Source organism: Bombus affinis, chromosome 10, assembly GCF_024516045.1.
Source record: "Bombus affinis isolate iyBomAffi1 chromosome 10, iyBomAffi1.2, whole genome shotgun sequence".
NCBI lineage: Eukaryota > Metazoa > Arthropoda > Insecta > Hymenoptera > Apidae > Bombus > Bombus affinis.
Window position 1 is genome coordinate 4,192,230 of NC_066353.1, and position 23,996 is coordinate 4,216,225.

The 23,996-nt window shown below is 37.4% G+C and overlaps 1 protein-coding gene and 1 long non-coding RNA gene across 25 annotated transcripts in view; one reads left to right on the top strand and one right to left on the bottom strand.

The window, feature by feature from the left end:
• Window positions 1-23,996, top strand: part of LOC126921458 (disks large 1 tumor suppressor protein) — a 538,419-nt gene that overhangs the window by 428,655 nt on the left and 85,768 nt on the right. For 20 of the 24 annotated variants that reach the window (XM_050733096.1, XM_050733098.1, XM_050733101.1 and 17 more), the window contains 4 exons: window positions 14,978-15,253; window positions 17,340-17,552; window positions 20,733-20,895; window positions 22,763-22,898. In XM_050733096.1, the coding sequence (XP_050589053.1) occupies window positions 14,978-15,253; window positions 17,340-17,552; window positions 20,733-20,895; window positions 22,763-22,898 (788 nt within the window). The remainder of the gene's footprint in view (window positions 1-14,977; window positions 15,254-17,339; window positions 17,553-20,732; window positions 20,896-22,762; window positions 22,899-23,996) is intronic. The other 4 variants (XM_050733083.1, XM_050733105.1, XM_050733085.1 and 1 more) reach the window with 1 other exon arrangement.
• Window positions 10,490-11,194, bottom strand: LOC126921496 (uncharacterized). The gene is made up of 2 exons (XR_007712360.1): window positions 11,056-11,194; window positions 10,490-10,543 (listed from the first exon to the last, which is right to left on the bottom strand). It is a non-coding gene; the product is annotated as an uncharacterized LOC126921496 (long non-coding RNA).

Genomic DNA, 23,996 nt, shown 5'->3' on the forward strand with positions numbered 1-23,996 from the left:
AATTATTTTCCGACCTTCGTTCTTTAACACGCGTCGCCGTTGCGAAGGAACTTTTTGTTCTCTTGTGTTTTTTAATCGATATATGAATAAATTAGTCTTGAATTCACGCGACGAAGGTAACGCAAGCGATGTCATTGTCGTCGTGACGGCTTAATCCTTATTTATGCGCTGAGCAATGCCCCTCGCTGGAAATTTCATGTAACTTAAATTAATCGAAGCCGCTCTAGACGAGCTACGAAATTCTCCATTTCTTCTCTCATTTTATCTTGTAATCTAGAACATTCGTTTATTATTTTCCCCAATCTTAGCTTCTATGCATCGATTATTAGACTGAAAATTTGATTTCGAAACCGAGATCTTAAACGAATTGAAATTACCAGTCGATATTAGTCGAATGGACCAAACAGCTGATTCGTTCAAGTACACGAGCTTTCGAATGACGCACGTGAATGCCATAGCCTCCGGGTCGCTGAACTTTATTTAGAATTTACGCGGCGTAATGATTTACGCCATGGAGTTAGTTCCATGGTATTAAGCGTGCGCCGGTCTCCGTTCTAAACGCTCGAAATCGCGTTTATTATAACGCTAGATTTGGTGCTTCGGTCGATTATATACTATGCGAGACGGCCCGGGTCTACAGGTGCATTTAATTTGCGAAGCTTGGAAATTTACCAGTCGGTGGCTGTGTTCTATAGATGCGATGATACGTAATTCGTAAATTTCAATAATATCCAAAGCGTGCGTGAAACCCCATGATCTGGCAGCTGGGGGTGTGTAAATAACGCGATCCTAATCCGAAGTCCATTGGATTTTCAAACAATGAAAAAATATACAAAAATCGACAAACTTCGATCAACGCTGCGTGAATCTACCTTCAATTATGGACAACTTTTTTGAACACCGCGTTTTAATTTAGAGAAACTCAATGGAAAAGCAATGTATATGCATTTTTTCTAATAACGGTTGTATCTATTTAAAGATTTTTTTTATTATAAATTTCAGATATCTTCAAATCTATCAGGTTATATATGTTCCTTCGTTCAATCATTTCGTATTAAAATACCTGATTTTAGCTATTAAGCGACATAAAAATGAAAAAAAAGAAACAACAAAAATAGACCTATCACAGTTCTTCCATGTGACCTGTAATTATCGTAATATATATATATTAAGAAGTATATATTACTATATCATACAAGGTGGTTGGTAACTGGTGGTACAAGCGAAAAGGAGGTGATTCTACACGAAAAAAGAAGTCGAAAATATAGAATAAAAATTTTTCGTTTGAGGCTTTGTTTTCGAAAAAATCGACTTTGAATTTTTGCTAGGTACGCGTGCACTTTATCAGGTCTCGTTATAACGGATCTCACTGTAGATCGTTCTCTCGATGGATATTATCGCAGTTTAAGTTTGTTTTTGCCGTAACGGAAAATTAGGAATACATAATGAAATAATATGAAGTAATCATAAAGTTTATTATTACAAAAATTGCTGAAAATGTTGCCCATTCTGCCAAACACATACTTCTGCTCTTCTAACTAAATTTCTATGAACACTTTCTAACGCATTCGATTGTTTTAAAGTATGAAAGGCTACAATAATCTTTTCTTTCAATTGCTCGCAACTTGTGATTTCTTCAGAATAGACAATTGATTTAATATGGCTCCATAAATGAAAGTCAAGCGGAGTTAAGTCAGGAGATCGTGGTGCGAAAATTCAAAGTCGATTTTCTCGAAAACAAAGCCTCAAACGAAAAATTTTTATTCTATATTTTCGACTTTTTTTTCGCGCGGAATCACTCCCTTTCCACTTGTACCAATTACCAACCACCTTGTATATAATATATATATATATATATATAATATAGTATTATATATAATATTATATATATATTATATATAAAAGATTTTTTTCTGTTTCAACCGTTCGTGGAGAGACGCGATCGCGAGATAACGCGTCAACGAGAGTCGTAAATTTTCGTTACGATTAAACAATAAGCGGTACGAACTGATTGACCCCCTATATCTATTATGAGAATAGAAGTGTTTGGAATGAGTGCATACGAGAAACTACACTTGATTTGCTAACAAAAAGTTTAATAACAAGTAAAGAAGCAACAATTTCAGTCAACGATCAAATGATTAACAATTTAGGAGAAAAGATAACAATCAAGGTTTTGTGAACGGGTTTGCTTATTACGAGACCTTTCGTACTTCGCAACTTGAGATAGACTGACTGATTCTTTTGTTCGAAACCACGGATTTTTTCCTTTGTTGTCCTCCGATATCCCTATTACACACGCATTTATTAGATGTACCGCGGCGGTCGCTGCGTATGCGTTCTTCCGAGAATTCGGCGAAAGAAATGTAGCGATATCGATGGTACATTGGGCATGTCGGTATTGCGCTTTGGAAAATTCCGTGGTCGATGCCGCCACAAATTAAAGTTTCTTTGAACACTTGACTAGAGAGATGATGATGGTAAAACGTAACACTTTCGTTATTCAAATTATATGGAAACAATGTATAGATATTATATTTCAAATTCGTAATCGTGAAATGTTTTTGCCACTTGTAGAATATCCAGTTTTATACGTAAATGAAAGAGTCGGTGATTGACAGGCTGGTGTCAACGATCCAATTTTTATAATCGTCTTTTGCCTAGAGGCTTGCGGTTTTCCATGTTAGAAAATTGGATCGTAGGACGAATAACACGATTAAGAATTGATTGATCCGTAGAATCCTTCGGTTCCCGGGACCTGTGTTTCGCAGTTATACGTAGTAACGATCAGTTGATGAACACAGGCATTGGCGAACCGACAAATTGTCGAATGACTTCGATTCAAGTTTATAATATAATTTCGCCTAAATCGCGTTCATTGCGAAGGAATGTTTCAAATATGTCAATTATAAAGGCAGGTTACGTAAATATATTTTGAAGTTGCTGTCTTGAAAACTTCGAATTTTGTTTCTGCCTGTTTAAAATCATATAAACCATAGATGATCTTTTAAATTTCGAAATATTTCTGTCAATTTACAACATTTTATTTGTATCTATTATAATAGTCATCGCGTGTTTTATAATAATTACAAGATAAATACGTATATTTGGAATTGGTTTCAATAATCATATATTCATACAAAATTTACATACTTTCTCATTCTACATATTTCTAATTAAACACGAAATTTAACTTCTTTCCGAGGAGAAAGAGAGAAGTAAGTACAAGTATAAAAAGAACGAAGTAAACGTAATTATACGCGTTACATTGTATTGTACAACAGAAGAATATTGAAAACCTTCTTTGAAAATTTAATTGCGTTTAACTACGCTAGAAAACCTTATCCAAATATCGATCCAGGGCAGGATATAACATATTGCTTTTTCTACTTTTAAAATAATTCTTTCGATTTCTCGCCACGTATCCGGAATTTTTTAATTACTTGCCAAGAACCGCCAAATGTGCTCTCTCACAAAGGATTTTATTAAACTGTTTCTCGCAGGCAGAATTACCCTGCACGTCGTTAGTTCAAAATTTTAACAATTTTTTCTCGTTCATGAATGTTTATCGCGCTGGTATCCGCAAGACCGTCGCGTAATTCGCCTCGTTTTTTCCGTCGTGCATTCATGAATTTCGTCTATAAGACAAAATATAGGCGGAATTCGGTTTACAGAGGAAAAAATTTCTCGTTGATTATCTGAAAGATCCATCGGAATAGCCATTAGGATATTAATGCGGCTTTGCCAGGTCATCGTTTTGTTCCGACGTGCCCAGAGACGAACGTTTGCTGTTTGCCGGTTGCCAAGCCGCGTGTAAACTTTTTGCAAGTTCTATCACGGTGTCCGAGACGCATCAGACTGATTGCGATATCAACGTGCCAACTTTAGTCGGTAATAATGATACCGACGCGACGATTCGATATTCCCTTCTAATTTTAATTATTTCCGATGTTTAAATAGGCGCCACCCGAGAATATGCTTCACTTTCCTCTTTCAATCCACGCTTCATTTATATTCATTCGATATCGCACGACGCTCCGCTGTTAAACTCTGCGAAAACTTGGCATTTAACGCGGAAGTTCTTCAACAAGGAGCGATCTTTTATTTCGCCGCGACTATTTTATATCCTCGCGACTTCGACTTCTCTGTGAAACTTTAGCGTCGACTGTTAAAAGGCTTCGGTGGCTCCATTAAAAGCATAGAGAAACGGAAGAACGGCGCTCGTAGACGCGCGAACAACGATTTTTCCTAGGTATAATGTTGCAATTAGTCCATGGTGCCACAGAGATAGATGCCTTTGGATAGCCGAAGCTGAGATGCAGGGAAGAGGAAGAACAAGAGAATAAGCAAGGACTAAGAGAGAGGAGAGAGAAAAACGAAACTGAACGTGAAATCCAGTGCCGATCCGACGCCTTGTTGTTGGAGTTACTCCAATTTTGCTAATGCGTCCGCGCCTGTTAGAGCAGTCACCGGCAGGCGGGTGTAGTTTCGCGTTTCGTGGACTGCACTTGGATCTCGTTTGCCTCGCCTCTCACCTTGGCTGTCCGTCAGAAGCTGTACCCGTGGGTAAAACTCGCCAAACTTTTCAACTTCTAGGCGCGAGAAAGATCGTCGCTCGGGGTACTGCTGTCGACTCCCTGGCACGTTGCCGGACGTTCATGCACATTTTCGTGCGCGACCTTTCACCGGACCGCGTGCTATTAATGGACCGAAATCGCTCTATCAAAATGGGAAAATGAAGTTTTTCGGTCGTGCCCCATTTCGAACTGGTTACCACGTGAATCTGTCTAATTTTGGTGCTGTCACGAGTACCGCGATCATTAGTGACTTCGAATTCACTCGATAATCGTAAATTGTAGAATTCCACGAATATGAAATTGTATATGCTTATATAGATCTATATCTATTATATAAAGGGTAGAAAAATTGAACAATATTACAATTTATTTTCTGAATTTATTTATTCAACGTAGATATACATGCAAAGTGGAACTGAAAATTTTTCAATATGGTTAAGGATAATGCAATTTTTAATCACAGGCGCGGTACGTGCACGAACAGATAGGGTATTGAAACAGCGACACGCTCTGCATATTGCTTCCGGTCGTCTATGCGCGTCAGCTGCAACGGAACATTGAATAACGTAGACCGAACTACCTGTCATAATTACGAGAATCAAGAAACGCACCCTTTTCTTGGAAAATGTACTTCAAAGTTAAGGGAAACCTCATTGCACGCGTAGAATTATACAATTCGAAGAATAACAAATCTGTTGCATAAACCTATTCGCCAGGAGGATCGTTTAGAAAGGGCTAAGTACTTTGTCGTAATTAGGGTTCGTGAGAAGTCAATTTGATGTAATTTGAATGGTTTTTGTATTAATGTATTAATATCGCAGATGATTCTAGACGTAAGCCATATTACGTCGAGGATGATCATTCGAGGAATACGATTCACAGGGCAAAACCACTTGAACTACTTGATCTCGAGGCTCTCGTCGAGTGTCAAGTGCAAGGGCGATACCCGATTGCTTCATGGAGATGCGTGCTACAAATCTATGCTCAGCAGATGTTTAATATTGATGCAACGAATATCGTACCATCCTGCACGTGACCGCAGATATGTATATGCGTTCCATTTGCACGTTGCAACGCGCGACGTTCATTCAATGTTATGATTCTCTGTGATTCTACATATAGAATCAGTTGGCTCAAGGCCACTTTCTCCGTAAATCCTTTTTCCTAAAACGAACGATCAAGCGAGCGAACGACATATGAAGGAAGCTGATAGAGTAGTTATATTTGGCGATAAATGTTTATTTTTAATATGAGGTATTATGTTGTTAAAAGAGTTCCTATAAAAATTGAAGCAGATTCTAGTCAGAATTAAATTCGTCATTAGTTTGATGAATTTCGATATCACATATAGGGTGAATATTCAATGTTTCAATTACTTCAGATGAAAATCTATAGATTTGTAATTTGGAAGCTTGGATAAAAAAATTAATTCGTCTTGATCAGGGAAAATCATGCATTGGATATAAATACGAAACGTTGATTTAAACAGACTTTTCAACATATTTCGCAAAAAAATCTCGCAGAGAACGGAGCTTCGTACACAAATTACATTTCGTCATGCACATTTTAATTAAAATAACAAAATAAATAAAAGTAGCAAGAGGAACATATGAAATTTGGAGCGTGGGAGGGAGACAGAGGCATGTCGGCTACTTTTCGCTATCGCTTGCGGATATGAAATATTTCTGGCTCTTTGACGCGCGCTGGGCGAACAGTGCAGGGTTGCGCTATTTCCTCGAGCATAAGAGGAAACGAGTCTTTTCATTTTAATTTCGTAAGACAAAAGGTGGCTGTGTGTTCCGCGAGCAGCTCGAGTTACCTCTCGCGTTAATTCCGCTTAACGCGACTCGGTTTCTCGCCTTTTGCACGCACCTTACGTGCGCGCACTTGCGTTACTTATGTTACTTTAGGACGTAATATATATGTTCGCCTTGGCCGAGCCAGCGAGGAGGAAGTATTAAGTTTAAAAGCAAATTTCTCGTCGCCTGAATTTATTCTGACGCGTGAAATTAATATTCCGCCTAGTGTCAGGAAGTTCTGCGTTTCGTCGTGATATTATAATAATGAAGAAACCGTCTTATTGTTCGAAAATTAATGTATTCTTCGTTACTCGTTAGAAAGAGATTCTTATAATGATTACTCTATTTACATAATTTTTCATTCTTAATGACGTCTTTTTATGTTTATATTATCTCCTATAATGGAGTTGGTATCATAGTTATGGCGTGCAGTATTGATGAAAGGAACCTTGAAGAGAGGTTTGACATTTTTCTAAAATATATAACACTATGAAATAGCCCGGTACACGCAGTATCACTTTCAGAACACTTTTTGGATTTGTCTTATTCTTTTCACTTTTTGTCTGATTAGTGCTCGTTGAATTTGTTTTCTGCTCTGTCACAAAGTAAACTACACATAAATACGAATAGTTACCTAAATAGATAGTTTCTTAATATATAAAGCGTTAGTAAAAAATTCATTGATAATCGGACCGTTCGGCTGTGTGCTGATTGACTCATTCTCCTAAGCCAGCTAATAAGACAATCGCGATACGAATAGTTTAATAAATTCTCTCAATCATTCTTACTGTGTTTTTAAAACGCATAAATTTATCTATTACTCGAATATGTTGGGATGCTACATAATTCCAGAGTTTGCATGCAGCGTGGCGGCTAAATAGCTCGATGGTTTTAAAGCGTCAACTCGTCCTTAATAACGCGTTTGCCAGCTTGCAACTCCTTTTTAGATGAATCTGCTATTTATGACATCGAGGGCGAGATCCAGAGATATTCCCGTCGGATACACTCGGTAATTTCAATCGTCGTTAAAGCACGTTAGCTGCGTCGAACCACGTCGTAGAAATCACGCTGTCTATAAACTTTCCAGAGACCAGTGAATGATGTGATCTCTGACAGGAATTCTGCGTGGTTTCCTGAAAATTTTATTGTTCTCCAAAATGGCAGTCGCGGCAGAGTGATATCTACAAGTTAATTAAACGTTGAATTGCAAGGTTTAACTAGTTACAATTTACGTTGGTATTGCGGAAATCTCGATAATCATTGTGATTTATCTACATTCTACATATAAATAAGATTTTATCTATAGCGATAGTACACGTTACATTTCTTACTACGAAATACGATAAGAATACCTTAAAACCGCACTCGGTGTTTGCTTCGAATCCCTTTTAACTCGCACAACATTTAAAAGTTACGATTCAACTCTTCTTAAACTTCTCGACTGTTCAGCGAAGCAGGAGGATAATAATTTTTTAACGGCAGCTACGCCCAGCGTAAGTAAATAAAATATCAGTTGCGTAAATTCCACTAATCAAATAAAAATACGAAATTAGTACGTTGAGAAAATTTCAGTAGAAGCAGACTCGAGGAGAAATCCGTTTGTACCGATTCATGCAATGGTCGATAATTACTTTCAAGGTCATCGTGACCCGAAACCACGAGCATTTGCCACGAAATGTGGCTATCTTTACCCATGTTCCACCGAGTCGTGCGTTCCAACAAAGGCCAACGAATATAGCCGTGGGTTCGGAGTCGCGATGTTAATTCGAAATACGAACGGCGCGGACTCGGACCGTTGGAGTTTCTCGAGCCAAGATTCCGGGACCACCGTGTCGGTTTTGAACGTCGTATCCACGTAACGCACGTGGATACCCTTCCTGGCGAACTTCCGCAAATTCTACCAGCGGAATTACCGGCGCGCCTCAATTAATCCGTTGCTTAGCAGAATCGAGTCATTGAACCACCGATTGATAATCCATCAATCTGTGAAACTTATTTATTGAACCTTTAATGTTATTATTTTGATCTTCTCGTTGTATATTTGATGTACATGATCTATATTATGCATAACGAATTGCTTATTGTTATAGGAATTCAGAGTGTACTCATTTCGGAGTATCGTATTCTGGTAACAGAATATTTGCTTGCACACTGGAGATTGATAGGATACAAAGCAATCGTGTACGTTGTATAATAGACAAATTCTACGAAATGCTTTTAGACCGTAATCTTTAGAAAATGTATGTATACCAAATTTCAAAAAGGTTCTTTCTGATGTTATCGTGAGTTTTTCTTTTTTGTGCGAGCTAGGCTCATGATGTACGCTTCATGGTTAAAGCTAAAATGCGCATCCACGAGTCGGTTCCGTGCATTAGACCCGATTCTTTTGCTTATCAGACTTCGAATGTCATTTGTGCCTCGTGTGTAGCGATATGCATATATCTATTATGCGTTTATGGGAAATTTAAACGTATAAACACATAGATATATACAGATGTACAGAATACATATAATGTGCAAGGATATCCAAAATATTGTTTATGATACTTAGAGACTGAAACTAATGTTTATATGAGTTTTATCCATAGAAATGTGAATTTTCATAAACATCCCTACTCTAGTTACTATAGTTCACTATAAACATCTTAATTTCTTATTTATAGTGAATACAAATCAAATACGGCGCGAATTGAATAATTTCTGTTCCACTATTATCCTCCTATCTCCACCTATAATTCCAATCATATCTAATTCTCATAGCTGATACTCACTAAACAAATTAAATTGTTTAAATTGAAACTACTTTCCTAGGTAATTTTCACGTATTTTCCATTATTCTTAAAATAATTAGTCTGTTCTGAAAAAGAAACCCGGTACCTATAAGCCGAACGCGTAAAAAACATACACCGTAATGACGTAAAATGACGTAAAAATTGAAAACGGATATCAACAGACACGTGGTATCTCATCGAATGCTCGCACGAGTTTTCACGATCGATCGACGGAACCATAAATCTCGATAGCTCGCTGGCGAGCCGTGTGACTGACCACGAAACGTTTGTTTCATCGTGGCCGTCTCTTCTTCGTGCAGCACGCGTGCCGTTGGTATATTTTCACAGTCGGTTGGAAATAGCCGGCTACTGGTCTAATATTATAATAGCGATGACTGGCGCGGCGCGAACGCGAACCTGCGTGAGCGAGCGAGCGAGCACAGTCGAGTCGCGGGCGAGACGGTCGCCAGTTTCGAGCGTGTGACGCTCCGCGGGAACGAGAACGGGACCGGATAACGTTACTTCTTGCTCGTCCTGACAGAACTGTCGCAGTTTAGCGTTTTCCAGCCTTCAAGGAAGTCCGTCTCGTCCACGTTTCAATCGCTAAAGTTTAGACATACGAGTTCATCTTCGAGAGTTTCGATTGTGTAATGCGATCTAATTCACGTGGAGTTTATTTTCCAATGAACTTTGTCGCGCCGCTAAACTTCATGCAACGTTCGTATCTGTTGTTTGAGATATATTTAGTAGTCATAAAGTGAAGCTCTTGGAATTTTCCTATTTTAAACATACCGAGAAACGTGACGTAGACTAGGGAACTATACTTCATTGTTCTCGAATTTTGAGGCACAAGTTTGGAAAATTTGCGAATAATCGGACCGAAAGATATTCCGGTAGTGGTATCACGACACGTTTAAAGTAGCTGCAAGGATTTATGCAAACGTCAGCGGCGTATTAATCTCTGCTCCCAACGTGAATTTTCCACGGTATTACGCAACGCGCCGATACTGATTATTACTTGATAATACGTTGCTGTGGCGCCGCGTCATAAATAATCCGCATGATTTATGCATTATTTTCATCGCGTCAGGAAGAGCTCCCGCGTTGCAGATTTTCTCTCGAGTTGAAACGAAAAACGGGTTGCAACTGTATTGAACGAACCTTCGTGGCAGGCGTTTCAGTGTCAAAGTGAACGAGATTTTCAAGCGTTTCGGTATGTGGTAGTGCGATAAAAGTAGTGATACGTGAACATCGATATCTGGTATGTTGTTCGAGTGGACTCGGTGAATGTGAACCAAAAATATCGTACTTACCCCTAGGCGTCGTTATTTTGCTGTCGGTGTTTTAAAATGTTGCTGACAACAGTGGCTCAGTACATACGATGACGACTACCATGCTAAACGGGCCGCATAAAATGGTAAATTTACGTTTTATATTTGGTTGCACATGACATATTGTATTTACAAAGTTACAACTTGATAGACCAGTGCCATACACTAAATGTTCTACCATCAATTAATTAATCACTTTAAAGAAAGGGGAAATTTACTGTACATCACATATATTGAATGTTAAGAAAATTTATGACAAAGGTATCAGAATCTCATTATAAATCACGAATAATCAGAATATTCTATTAACTTCTTTATATATGTGAGTTGAAATTTGGAAAAAGTGGTATAAGGGTTGCTGTGAAAAGCGATGTCAACAATTTTATAATCCACAAATTAGTTCAAAAGAAACTATCGACGAAGAAACAACAGCTCCGCTCTAAAAAATCATAGCCAAGAAATTGACAATCTAAAATAACGAATTAACTCGTCTTCGCTAATCAACAGATTTCTCAGTCGACTATTCTCAACGTTGCATAAAATATCCAATTCAAAAGCTATTAATACTTCTACTCACGAGCACCAATTTTAAACTGTTTTTTATCCATCATACTCATGCCTCACATCTCGTTTCACATACGTCAGATAGTTCACCGTTATACCATGATATTTCACACGCTTATCGCCCGACACAGACATTACGACCAATATCGCCCGTGGCAGCGAACTGATCTTCTTCTAAGCGCAAACGCAGTCGGATTAATTAACAATGGCATTCACTATGACACAGTCGCTAATCGTCGATTAGCCGAGCGACAGTCCACTAGCATAATTGCATCGTAACATCAACGTACCACCTACATCGAGCTCTGTTACCGGGAGTAACAGGGATTTCCGGTAACGACCCTTACGGCGTTCCATCTGTCCGGGGTTGGTCTTCATAGAATGGTAATTCGGAGACGATTAATTCACGATTCCGCAGGCAATATGGGCTGATACAACCGCGTGCATCAAATCTATCGTAGAATTCGTGATTGCACGCGAATCATTGCGATACCCCAACTGGTACGCGGAATGCATTTCGGCATGCGTGTCGTGCTCGAAGCTTCTCTGTTAGGTTGATCCTATTCTGCCTTGAATGGAGTACGTATTAGGTTAGATATATAGAGCGGTAGATGGTTGTTTTCATTTGAGGCTGAGTCATCGATGGGCTCCTAGGAATAATTAAACCTTAGCGTAGCACCTTAGTGTGTAGGGAAAAATGGTTGAACATTTTGTTGGATGTATTGAAACATGTGACTTCTCATTCGTGGAATTGGCAGTTTTTCGTTTCAAAATGGAGAATAGTGATTCATGCGAAATATTGGCTAATCGTGTGAAATATTGCGATTGAAAGTGTTTTTGTTTCCTTCGGGAAAAATGCTGTATTCGTGTTTTCCATGTGATTGAATGAGAAATGTGATTCGTTCAAACTGTTGTAAGCAGGAAGTACGGAGATTTTTAAAATCCGTCTTCGAAAGCTTGTTGAAAGGAACGAAGTTCGTTTGTTTTCCTATTGTGATTCCTCTATTAATCTCGTACTGTGATAAGCGTAGAGGCGTGACGGATTATAACATTGTTGAACGGTATCAGCATTCTCGCGATAACTACCGTAACTCTACCACAATCGATCCAGATCCGTGACCTAATCTACTCCTCTGCGGGCCTCAAAATCAATTAGCCAGTTAACTCCTTCGCTCTGCGGGAAGCTTAGTCCCTCATGTAATTAGGAACTGACCCGTGCTGGATTACCGATGTAATCTACGTTTTCCTTTGTACTGCACTGAATTCTTCCTGCGTTTTAACACTAGAAGTACCACGCCGGTCAAAATGACTTGTTTGACAACTTTATCTTAAAATTTCTACTTCATGTTATATTTTTTCTCCACAATGATGCAATGACTTTTGCAGGGATAGCTAAAGGAATAATATAATAAACTTTAATTTTGTTTTATTCATTTAGAATGAATGTAATTTTGTGTCATGGCTACTTATACCAGTATCGGTCAAACTGACCGGTCATTCTGTAGAGCATAGTCATTGAAATAAGACCTGGTTTCTAGTTTTATAAAGCAATATTTTACAAGTCTTGAAAATGTAAACAATTGGAAGCATTCGAATTGTTGCAAAAACTGAAAAGGATACGAATGGAATGCTCTGATATCGAGGATAGTGAATTCTCCGATTGTGAAGGAAGTAAACCAGGGGAAAAAGAAATTGAAATTTGTAGTGATAATAGTAATAGTGACATTAGTGACAAAGAAAATGAGTCTTCAGAAAATTTGTAAAAGAACATTGTGAATGTACGCAAAATATGTGCTCGGGTGCTTTCAAGTTCTGAAAGTGAAACTGAAAGTGTACAAGCTAGTCCAAGAGAAATTGCCGTAAACGGAACCAAGAATTCAAGGACGGAACCAACAATTCAAACGGGAAAGAATTCAAGAAGGGTCAGCTTCTGGGAGATTACCCTTGCACAATATATTCAAAGACATATCCGGCCCACAGGATATGCAAAAAAACGTATTATGAAAGATAAAGTAATTAGCGCATTTTCCTTACTGATCGACAGCCATATGTTGCAACGTATATCTTGCATCGAATCAGAAGCCTCTCGAGTTTTAGGTAAAAAATGGATGCTTACAGAAACAAAATTGAAAGCATTCCTTAGAATATTGTACGGGGAGCATACGAAGCGAAAAATTTGAAACTTTCATATTTGTGGAATACAAAATGGGGACCAATCTTCTTTTCCAGCACAATGAGTCGGAATGAGTTTATTGAAATATTAACATTTATTCGATTTGACAAAAAAGATGATAGAAGTCAACGTTTGAAAAATGACAAATTTGCACTAATATCATCCGTATGGGATAAGTTTATTGAGAACAGCCAGAATTGCTATAAACCTGGTGCAAACATTACAATAGACGAGCTACTTTTCCCAACCAAAGTCAGATGCAGGTTTACGCAATATTTACCAAATAAACCCGACAAATTCGGAATTAAATTTTGGCTGGCATCTGATGTTCAAACAAAGTATGTTGTAAATGGATTTCCTTATTTAGGAAAAAGCGGAAAGGGTCTATCTGAAATGGTCTAATTTTATAATAAAACAAAATTTGGGGTAGATATAGCAGACCAAATGTCAAAAAAATATAGCGTGAAATCGGGATCAAGAAGATGGCCACTTCAAGTATTTTTTAATATTTTAGATTTAGCTGGCATAATTGCCTGGGTTTTATATAAGAAAACCACAGGTGAGCAGATATCCAGAAAAGATTTTATGTTTCAATTAGTAGATGAACTTGCCGCTGACAATGAAAAATCACGGATAGAACATAGAGCATCTGAGACCCGAAGTAACGTCAAAGAACTCACTTTATTCTCGTAAATGGTGTCAGATGCGGTACTGTAATAATAATAAGACCAGCACCATTTGCAATCTTTGTAAAAAATATGTTTGCGAAAAATGCACACAGAAGAAAATTTACATTTGTAAGAAATGTGATAAATAATAAATCTTGTACCTAATAATTTAAATTATATTTGTATTTTATTTATTCTATTACGCTTATTATTATATTATACTTCTTATATTTACCAATGGAAATTTATTTTAACATTTTTGTTACCAAAGATTTTGCTACTGAATATTCTTCATTATTGTACTTATTGTTATTATTAAAATTGTTATTATATAGTTTTTATGATCTCAGAACATGGAGTTCCTTTTGTAAGATAATAATAGATCAATAAATATAAAAATATTCTACTATTACGTATTTTTTAAAGACTGGTCATTTCGACTGACTTCGGTAGAGATAGTTACATCTCAAATGCCAGTAGTTCTAGTGTTAATCTTACCATCCTGTCACTCGTTCTAATTTCGATTATTTTTCATATCTGTATATCTGTAATGTGATCCAAATTATTTTACTACTTGATTAAAAAATTGAATTGGAATAGTAAATGATGCACACTCTAAAAGAGAAGATTTCCACGAGAATCTTTTTGATACAAAATTGTTTTTCACTTTAATATAGAAAATATTAATTCGAATTTAACGCTACAAGTATCGATAATAATTGTTTTTATTTTGATAGTTTTTCGACGAATAAACTGTTTAAGATGATGGAATTTTTAGCTTTAGTAGTGATATAAGATTATATGTGATAAGCTTTACTACAGAAATAAATCGAATTTTATTGCAGGTATACAGACGTAAAAGAAAATGATATACATTAAGTTGTTCCAAAAGTTTCTTTCGATTTGTTCCAATAGAACAAAATGGATCGTACATAATTCAATGAAATAATACAAAACAAAAAATGCTATGCATTTATTATTTCCGTATAAAACGAAAAAAAATTTTGGGACAACTGAATATATCGAATTGCGATAAAATGATAGGTTGTAATGTATTTCGAAGTTTTACTAATGTGAATACGATTTAATAACAGGTCAACGGAGACGATGACTGGGAGTACGAGGAGATTGTACTCGAAAGGGGTGGTGCTGGGCTTGGCTTCAGCATCGCCGGGGGCACAGACAATCCACACTTCGGCAATGACACTGCCATTTACATCACGAAACTTATACCGGGCGGTGCCGCGTCCGGGGACGGTCGTCTACGCGTCAACGACACGATACTCCAGGTGAACGACGTTTCCGTTGTCGACGTACAACACGCGGCAGCCGTCGATGCGCTCAAACGAGCAGGGAATACCGTTAAACTAGTAAGTTTACATTTTTTATTTTATTGTTTTTTCATGTATATAACAGGTAAAACAATTTATCTACCATAAGATGTTGACCTAGTTTTTGTTATACTTGTTTAAAAATAATTCCTAAATAATATGTGAGCCTTCTAGAAGTCAAATCGGTCTAACGCAACTTTTTATTAATTTTTTAATTTCATTACGAAATTACAAGCTTATCTGTACTTTTCAATTTATGAAGTGGGTCAATGCATTGATCAACTATGACAGGCTCTACGGCGCAAAATTATTGAAACGATTTTCATATCCTACGCATCGTTTTCAAAATTGTTAATGGCGCCGATTAAAGAAAACTAAGAGCAGAAACAGTAACAAATGGAACGAGGCTTTTCTGAAGAAATCATCTTGTGCTTCGTAGCAAACGCATCTTAAAATATCATAATTAGTGATTTAATTTCAAGATCGTACAAAATTTCATGATTCTATCTAAGTACTTCACTTAGATTAGTACAGAAGAAAATTGTTGATATAATTTTCATATTTTATGCATCATCTTTGAAATTGTTAAAGGCATCGATTAAAGAACACAAAGGAAAGAAACAACAATAATTGGCGCGAGATTTGAAAGATCTCTCCGAACAATGAAGCCGCGTCTGCTGGAAAGAATCCGTTTTAGACGTCCAATTATTATCTGGTAGCTCGACGCGAGATAATCGCGGCCAACGACAATGCCGGCTGTATATCTTGCGGAGAACCGAGATTCCTTCTCATCCCTCCGCGAAATAATGCTCGGCGTTTGCGTTTCCCTAGCTCTCGCGATATCTCTTCTTTTAGAACCTCGAAAATAAAATATAAAAAGAAAACGAAAGGGCGATGTCCCGGTTCTAACGACCAAACGATCATTTAGAAACCAGCGTAGGAATGAAATAAAATAAACGCCGGCTTTTTTGAACGTCGGAAATAATAAATTAATTTCACAACGCATCATCGTAAGCTTCGACCACGAACCAAGAACCGAAAAATTTAAAAAAAATTCGCGGATCGTCGAGCGCGTTAGCATCTGAATGGATGAGTTGAGCGTGCTACTGTGGTGCGCGAAATGCGAGCCGAATAAATTTCCGTGCGACGCAGTAACCCGGTATTTAATCTGAAATCCTGCTGCATCCTGGGAAATATTGTTTCCCGAAGATGCAGAATGTTTGTATCTTTTTTTCCTCCTTTTTTTAAACACGCATTTTCGAATGCGTTCTTCGATCTTTCGATCTTGATACGTTTCTCTCCCTTCTGTCCTCTTTACAACACGTTTCTTCTTTTTTCTTCTCGTTTGTACACCCGCTCACCTGCGTTATTAACCTGTCCAAGTGGCTAGGAAACAGGAACGGAGGTAAGCATAAAAGCGTTTACGGGCTGGATATTATTATTTCACTGCTAGCCCCCTATGCAATATCCTCGAAGCGTGGACCCTTAAGAGGAGGCTTAACGTTAGTGAAACTTTAACAACATTTCCTACCGGGCCGATTTAATTAAATTTATGTCATGTAGCGTTTCGGTACACCGCGGTAAACGAAGCACGGCCCTCGCCGTGAAAGTGAAATCTTAATTGTCCTCGATGTAACGCTCCATTTCATTTCTCAAAATTTAATGGCGCTCGTTCTGAACGACGAATCTTAACTTTGCCTCAGTACACCGTAACTCACTGGTCTACGATTTCCTGATAAGTATCGATCTTTTATCGATTAGTTTAAAAAGAAGGACGATTAATTCAATTTATAAACGTTCTAGTTAAACGATAGTAGGTACTGTTTGCAAAAAACCAGTATCTTCTGTTAGTTTAATTAGGTCCATTCATTGTTGCGCATTTCACGCGAAGGAATTTTTTGTGAATAAAGAACCACTCCCATAAACTTTGTTTGATTTAGTTAATTTAATCTGATCGAATTTGAAGAAATGGGATCTTGCTTTTCATTCCCAATCTCAAGGATCAAAATCTATAAAATCTACAAAATCTATAAAAAAATGTTGTAAAGTAATTTTATATTTTTAAGAACATGTGTTTGATGTTATATGCATAGATGACGTAACGGATGCTTCAATTAATTTTCAGTACGTACGTCGACGGAGGCACACGCAACTGATCGAAATCGAGCTAATTAAGGGTAGTAAGGGCCTCGGTTTCAGTATCGCTGGAGGTATTGGCAATCAGCATATACCTGGTGACAATGGAATCTACGTAACGAAAATTATGGAGGGCGGCGCCGCGCAAGTAGAGGGCCGTCTTGTCGTTGGAGACAAATTGGTAGCCGTCAGAAATGCCCTGGTGAGTTCAGGCAAAATTATACTCCTTCAATTCTGATTTCTTTCTGCCACGCCGCTATCATTTCCTAATAGATAACAATAAAATTATTCTCGAATCCTCGAGTCTCGTTCCTTAAATGACTTAATAATCGTAAATTGTAAAACTAATTATAAATCCACCATATGTCTTCCTTTTAACGTATTTATTACACAGAGATACGTAGAATTTTTGATATATCATAGAATTAGAGAGTAGTTCTTCGCATAGTTGAAATACCATTTAGACTTTTAATCTGATTGGCGATTACAGTTCTTCCTATTTAACTACGTTGAGAAAGAAAGCTGGTCTTGATTAGAGAATCCTTCATGTAAAATAGCTTTGCCGGGAACAAAGAAGAAATATATTCTTCACTGAAACGAAAAAAGGTAATCGCGTAATTTCTCGCAGTCAGAGCTCGATTTATCTACTAAATTTATCCGCCTAATTCTCTCTCTTCGTCTTCGCTAAGAAAATAATAAAATCTCTGCTCCAAGGTAATTTCTTAAATGTTGAAAAGCAGGCACCAAAAACATTTCTCAAAGTCGATAAAAACCAATAAATTCTCTATGATTCGTAATTTTTTGCGTTTCAACCTTTACTTGAGTAGAACGTTTGAAGTTAATCGAAATTCGGCAAATCTTCGTTTCGTTCGCGATTCATAAACGAGAGGCCGTGTGAAGGCTACGTGAAAAATAGATCAGAGTGGTTTTTGATGGCGACGAGTAATTGATAGTTGTTCCATCGTTGCCGTGGTTGCAGACGCACGGAACCTGTTCTTTTCGCTGCTTCCTCCGATTTTTCGCATCGACGAGCTGCCTTTTCTTCCTTCGTCTCTCGCCGAGAAACTCGCGGTTGAAAAAGCTACGTTTAAAACCGTTACATTGATCTCATTGATTCACAGCCGCAACTGATGCTATTTTCAACCTATGAACATCGTAAAACAAATACTAGCAACGCGACAAAATTTTAATACTAGAATTGTCAATGTAATACCAGAATGGTCAAAATCATCATAACCTTTTAATCTATTAACATTTATTATGATGTTACAAATACTCCAATTTCTCTTAATTTTATAAAATTATAGGATTTATGTGAAATAAATAACGACGACAGGAAATATCAAGCGAATCCTTGGAATTCCCTTTCATAGCCACAATGTTAAGAAATAAAATTCGAGAATGTAACTTGACGGAGAAAGGTTGTAAATGAAAAGTTCTATTAAGGTATGAAGGCAACGTTAGTGGGGCAATTTTAGGGTTATTAGGCACCTTGATGGGCTAAAAAAATTGTACAAACTTATAACAATACATTTTTTATAATCTGGAATTTGTATAAAGTATATGAATAAAAAAGTTTGTTCGATAATTCTAGTATTAAACGTTCTACACTTAAAGTATTTAGGTATCCACGAATTGCAATTACTACGGCTGTTAAACTTTCTCGAAATATCTTTGTCTCAGATTTAACGTCCCGTTTCACAGCCGCTACAGCTGCAATAAACTGTTAAAAAAGGTGCCAGGTTCTGTCGTGTATAGATCGACCTGCTCTCTTTTGTCTCGTTCCGAAGAACGATTTATTCCAAAGTTTTCGGAGCAGCGACCGACAGGATGGATCGCAAGTCGATTTAACTTTGCACATGATTGCGTGTCGGTATATACTTTAGAGCAACGAACGTTACAGAAACTTCGTCAGTTGTTTATGACACGTCCCCGGAACTTGGACCGTGGTGTATTTTTTTTTGTGAACATATCAACCTGCACTGGATAATTACCACCGCGCCGTGCTGTGTCGTACTTTTTTTCGATCGTGCATCGTTTTTCACCCACGATCTCTCCGTGTCTATCTAGTCGAATAAATGCCAGAAAATTAAAGGAAAAGAAAAAGGAAAGGGAAAAGCGCAACAAAAGAAGAAAAATAATAAACTGAAATATGTTTCTTCGGAAAATTTATTTACGTTGTTTAATTGCATGAATTTATCTTCCAATTTATTGCGACAGCGCAAAACCTACAATCAACTAAAACGTTAGTTTCCTCTTTTTATTTTTTTTTTTTTTTTCGCTTCTCGAGGTGTTGTAGAAATCAGGTATTCTTTATCTGCAGATAAGAATATTTAGTTGGTTAGGAAATGTGTTGCGATTTTTCCATTCCTTTTTAATACCGTAAATGAAGCACAATATCGTCGGCGACGTTTGAACGTAGTTACTCGCGTTAATAAAGGCGACGAACAAAGAAAGTAACGCGTAACTCTCTCGCAATATTTGTTCGATAATCCATCTCAAAGTGTTCCGTAAGAGGACGATGATTGACAGGGGAAATTGAACGGGAGAAATCAATTACCGTGGCTCGCGAAATCTTGATCGATACTTGCTTCATGAGAGAACGATCTTTCGCATTTTCCTAGTCGGTGTTGCTCTTATCGCTTTCACGTGTCGCTCCGTCCCGGAAAGTGAGGAATAGAGACGATAGAACGATAACAGGAAATGCTTTAGCAAATTAAGATGAATGGACGATGTTGATGAATGAAGAGAAATATTTTACGCGATAGAAAAAAAGGATGATAGAAAATTTATGCTTTCCATATTCGCATGGATCTCTGTAGAGATTTTATTAATAAAAGATGATAAACAACGCACAATGTTCCATCCACCGAGGCGAACATTTCTGAAATACTTACAGTGACCCACAAAAGTATATGTCATATAAAACACCTTGAAATTTTATTAGCAGTATGATGACGTACGACTGTCATAATTATATTGCTAAAATTTGAAATTTATATATTCAATAAAAAATTAATATACAAAGTTAATAGCCAGAGTTGTGTCAAAGCTTGATATAATTACGTTGGTCGTGTCTCATTCCAGTTGAAACTTAACTGTTTCATATAAAAAAAATTGTTTCTATGAGTATTGGAATACTTTCGCGAACTACTGTATTTTTCTGTCGTTGATTTTAAACAATTACAAAATTACATAAAATTACTGACTGACCTTAATAACGAAACTTGGCTCGGTCATCAGAAACAGAACCAGAGAAAAAGCTTGTGTGCTTTAACAAAGTCCAATGAAATTGAATTACATTTCAACAGTATCAAGTTGTGGTATCGTGCTTTGACCAGTATAAAGAGAAGATAGAAAAGAGGGATTCCTTTGATTCTAGCAGGGCGACAAGAACCTCGAAAATGTGACGCACGAGGAAGCGGTGGCGACACTGAAGGCAATCCAGGATCGCGTGGTTCTTCTGGTGGCGAAACCGGAAACCGGAATCGTGCCCCCGCCACCACCCCCTATGGCCTCGGACAATTCGCTCTCACCGCAACCACGTAAGCGTGCCTCGTATCCTATTCACATACTATATTATTCACTCGCCGCGTAAATTCCGTGTCCGCGACTTTCTCCCCGTGCCGCGTTTCACGGGACATTTTCGGGATCTTTTCTCCTCGAATTTTCATGACGCTGCCTTCCGGAACAATAAATATTTCACGTACCACGAAAAAATGTCTGGCTTACTTTTGTTCGCTACCAGCGGACGCGGTTCTACGCCAAGGAAATCCTTCCTCTACCGCGGAGTAAAAATGGGAACGGAACGTTGGGCTGGAGCGTTTTATGCTTCCCGACGTTTAGTACTAGTGTCGAGGTGAACGAATTTAGAAAAGTGTGAATGTCGAGCATCAAACGCTACAGTGGATGTTCCATGTTCGAACATTTTTGGTTTGGAAAATGTAATTTTTGTTGTAAGAATTTTGATTATTTTGATACGAAGGTATTTTGCTCGCGTATTTTTATATTAGTGATGTTGGATATTGAATGTGTCGGTAAAATAATTTTTAAAAGTACCGAATATGGAAGTATAAAGTCGTTGTTGGGAAGATACAGTGTTATAGAATGTGCAAGAATACATAAGGATAGTTTATTGTAAAATACGAAATATAAAGTTCTGTGCTTGTAGATGTAATTAATATTGGATATAAAATGCATTCTCGAATAGAGTGAATTTTTCTCATCAGATAAAAATAGCTTCATTATTAATACACATAATGAACGAAGAAATTGAATTTTCTTTGCGTAGTTTAAAATTATTTCAGAAATTTATTTCTCAAGCCAACATAAAATGTTCACAACTATTCCTGTTCAATTTTATGGCGCTATACAAATTCCTCAACCTTTGTTTTATTAATTAGCGATTACTCATATGAAATACCTTGAATGTCGATCGATTTTTTATGCAGTAACGTTCCTCCCATAATTCCTTCAGGTCTCAGGGGTGTCACATTGAATGATAAACACGGGAATTCCCAGTTTTCCTCCCGTGGCCATATCCAAGTGAATTTTTGATCCCAGGACTTTGTCACAAATTCCAAGCTATCTTGTCGCGTCAACGATCTCGTATAACTTATTCATAGTACTCATAAAGTCGAGCACGTAAACTCTTCTCGTTCCACAGAGAGCTTGTAATGTAGCAGGAATACGTTCAGAAAGTGCCGAATTACAGAGATATTTTTCTTTATTTGATTTACTTTTTAATTGGAAAGTAATTGTACTATCTCTATTAATAATTCTAACGAATTTCTGGCACTGATCTTTTGCGAAATTATCCCAAAATGTAATGAAATAAAGTAGAATTTTATTTAATAGTCGTTCGCTTGATAAACATTTCGAGAAATTAGGCTTTCTTTATTAACTGAGATATGTTAAAAACCTCTATTTAATATTTGTTAGAAAAAAATTCCTTTAGTTAAATGCTAAATTGAATACCATGGCCATAAAGAGTATTTTCCAACCAAGCGTTTTCTTTTATTAGACCTCACGTTTCATGTTTTCGTAGTATAAAATTTGTTTTACTCATATGAAAGTATGTACTTCTAAATGATACGAAATGTAGTATACTTGGATTTAATTAATCAGCATGCATATGCTGTAGCAAATATACAATGGTGTGTAGATACTTGTTGTAGCCATACTTCTGTATATTGATCAAAATTTTTTAATTTTCTAACACGATTAAACAAGATGACTATTCGTTCAAAAGAATATTGGCCAGTATTATAGAAATCGCAAAATAAAATAGTGTACCTTGCAAATTTTGCAATTATCCTTTTAGAAGGATGATATAAATATATGGGTTAAGAGGAAGCCAATTTCTAAATTACCCGCGCCTAGGTATTTTACGTTCGTTCCCGTTATTAACAGGAAAACAAAATGGTTCTGTGTCGGCGCTGGAGAACAACTCGACGCTGCCGTATTCGCAAGAATCACGTCACGCGTCTTCTCTCGCTCTTCACGGTGCGGCCACGCCACGAGCTGTTTCTCAGGAGGACGTATCACGGTGAGTTCTTTCGAAGTACGCTTTCCTTTCTTTACGACGAAAGTACGAAGTAGCTATGCCCTCTCGTTTCAAATCTCTTTCCTCTTCTTCCCCGTTATTCTCGAAGCGTTTCTTTCTGCGCAACAGTCTTTGTATCTCTGTCTCCACGTGGAAACTCTTCCGTTCGCTTTGAAAAATAAGGAACCAGAACGTCACGTATACTTCTTTTTAAAGCGAATCACCCGAACGTCGCGTGATGTTCTTTCATTTTACTTTCTCCTCTTTTTCTATCTTTTCCCCCTGCTTTGTTAGTTCGCTCGGGTGCGCCAGTTACTTTGCTGTGTATATGTTAGTGAAAGAATGCGACGCAAAGAATATAAATCTAGAGGAATGTCGCACCCAAGATTTTCTTTAACGAATGACATACTTCATAGTATTCGAGTGGAGTAAAACACGAGCCAAATTTATATTTATATACAAGTGAAAACGCCGGATTATATTGTTTGTGGTTATTAATATGACAGGTATAACATACATCTACTTTTTGCAAACATGACTCTCTGAAAACTATACTGGCGTAAATCAATCGACTGACAGTTTTTATAAAATCTATCATATTTATCATCGAGAATCCTTATATCCTTTCATATCATGAAAATGTCTCGCGGCAGCTAATCGAGATTTATGAAATCGAATCGAACTTTTCATACTTTTATTGAAACCGATGACTAAATTCGACTTGTCAAAATTTTGACTCACAGCACTATGATTTTCAGCCCACCGTATAGTCGCCAAAGACAATTATCAATTGATCGAAACGAAAGGTAGACAAACCGACGTAAGCAAGTGCCAGAAATTAAACAGCCTAATCCATACGATCTTTCGTTATTGTCCAAATCATTGAATCGTAAATACCCGTGCGTGAATAGCAACCGTATTCCGTGCATAAACATACACAATCCACTGGCTAATTATACAGTCACAGAGACTGTTGAATTAGCCAGCGACGGGCACGAGAGGCAGCAACACACCACGAGGCAGATAGAGACAGTGATTGTTTACCCTGGGGTAGACGCAGCTTTAGAGGTGAAGGGGTTGCCTTGGCCACTGTGCGGACTA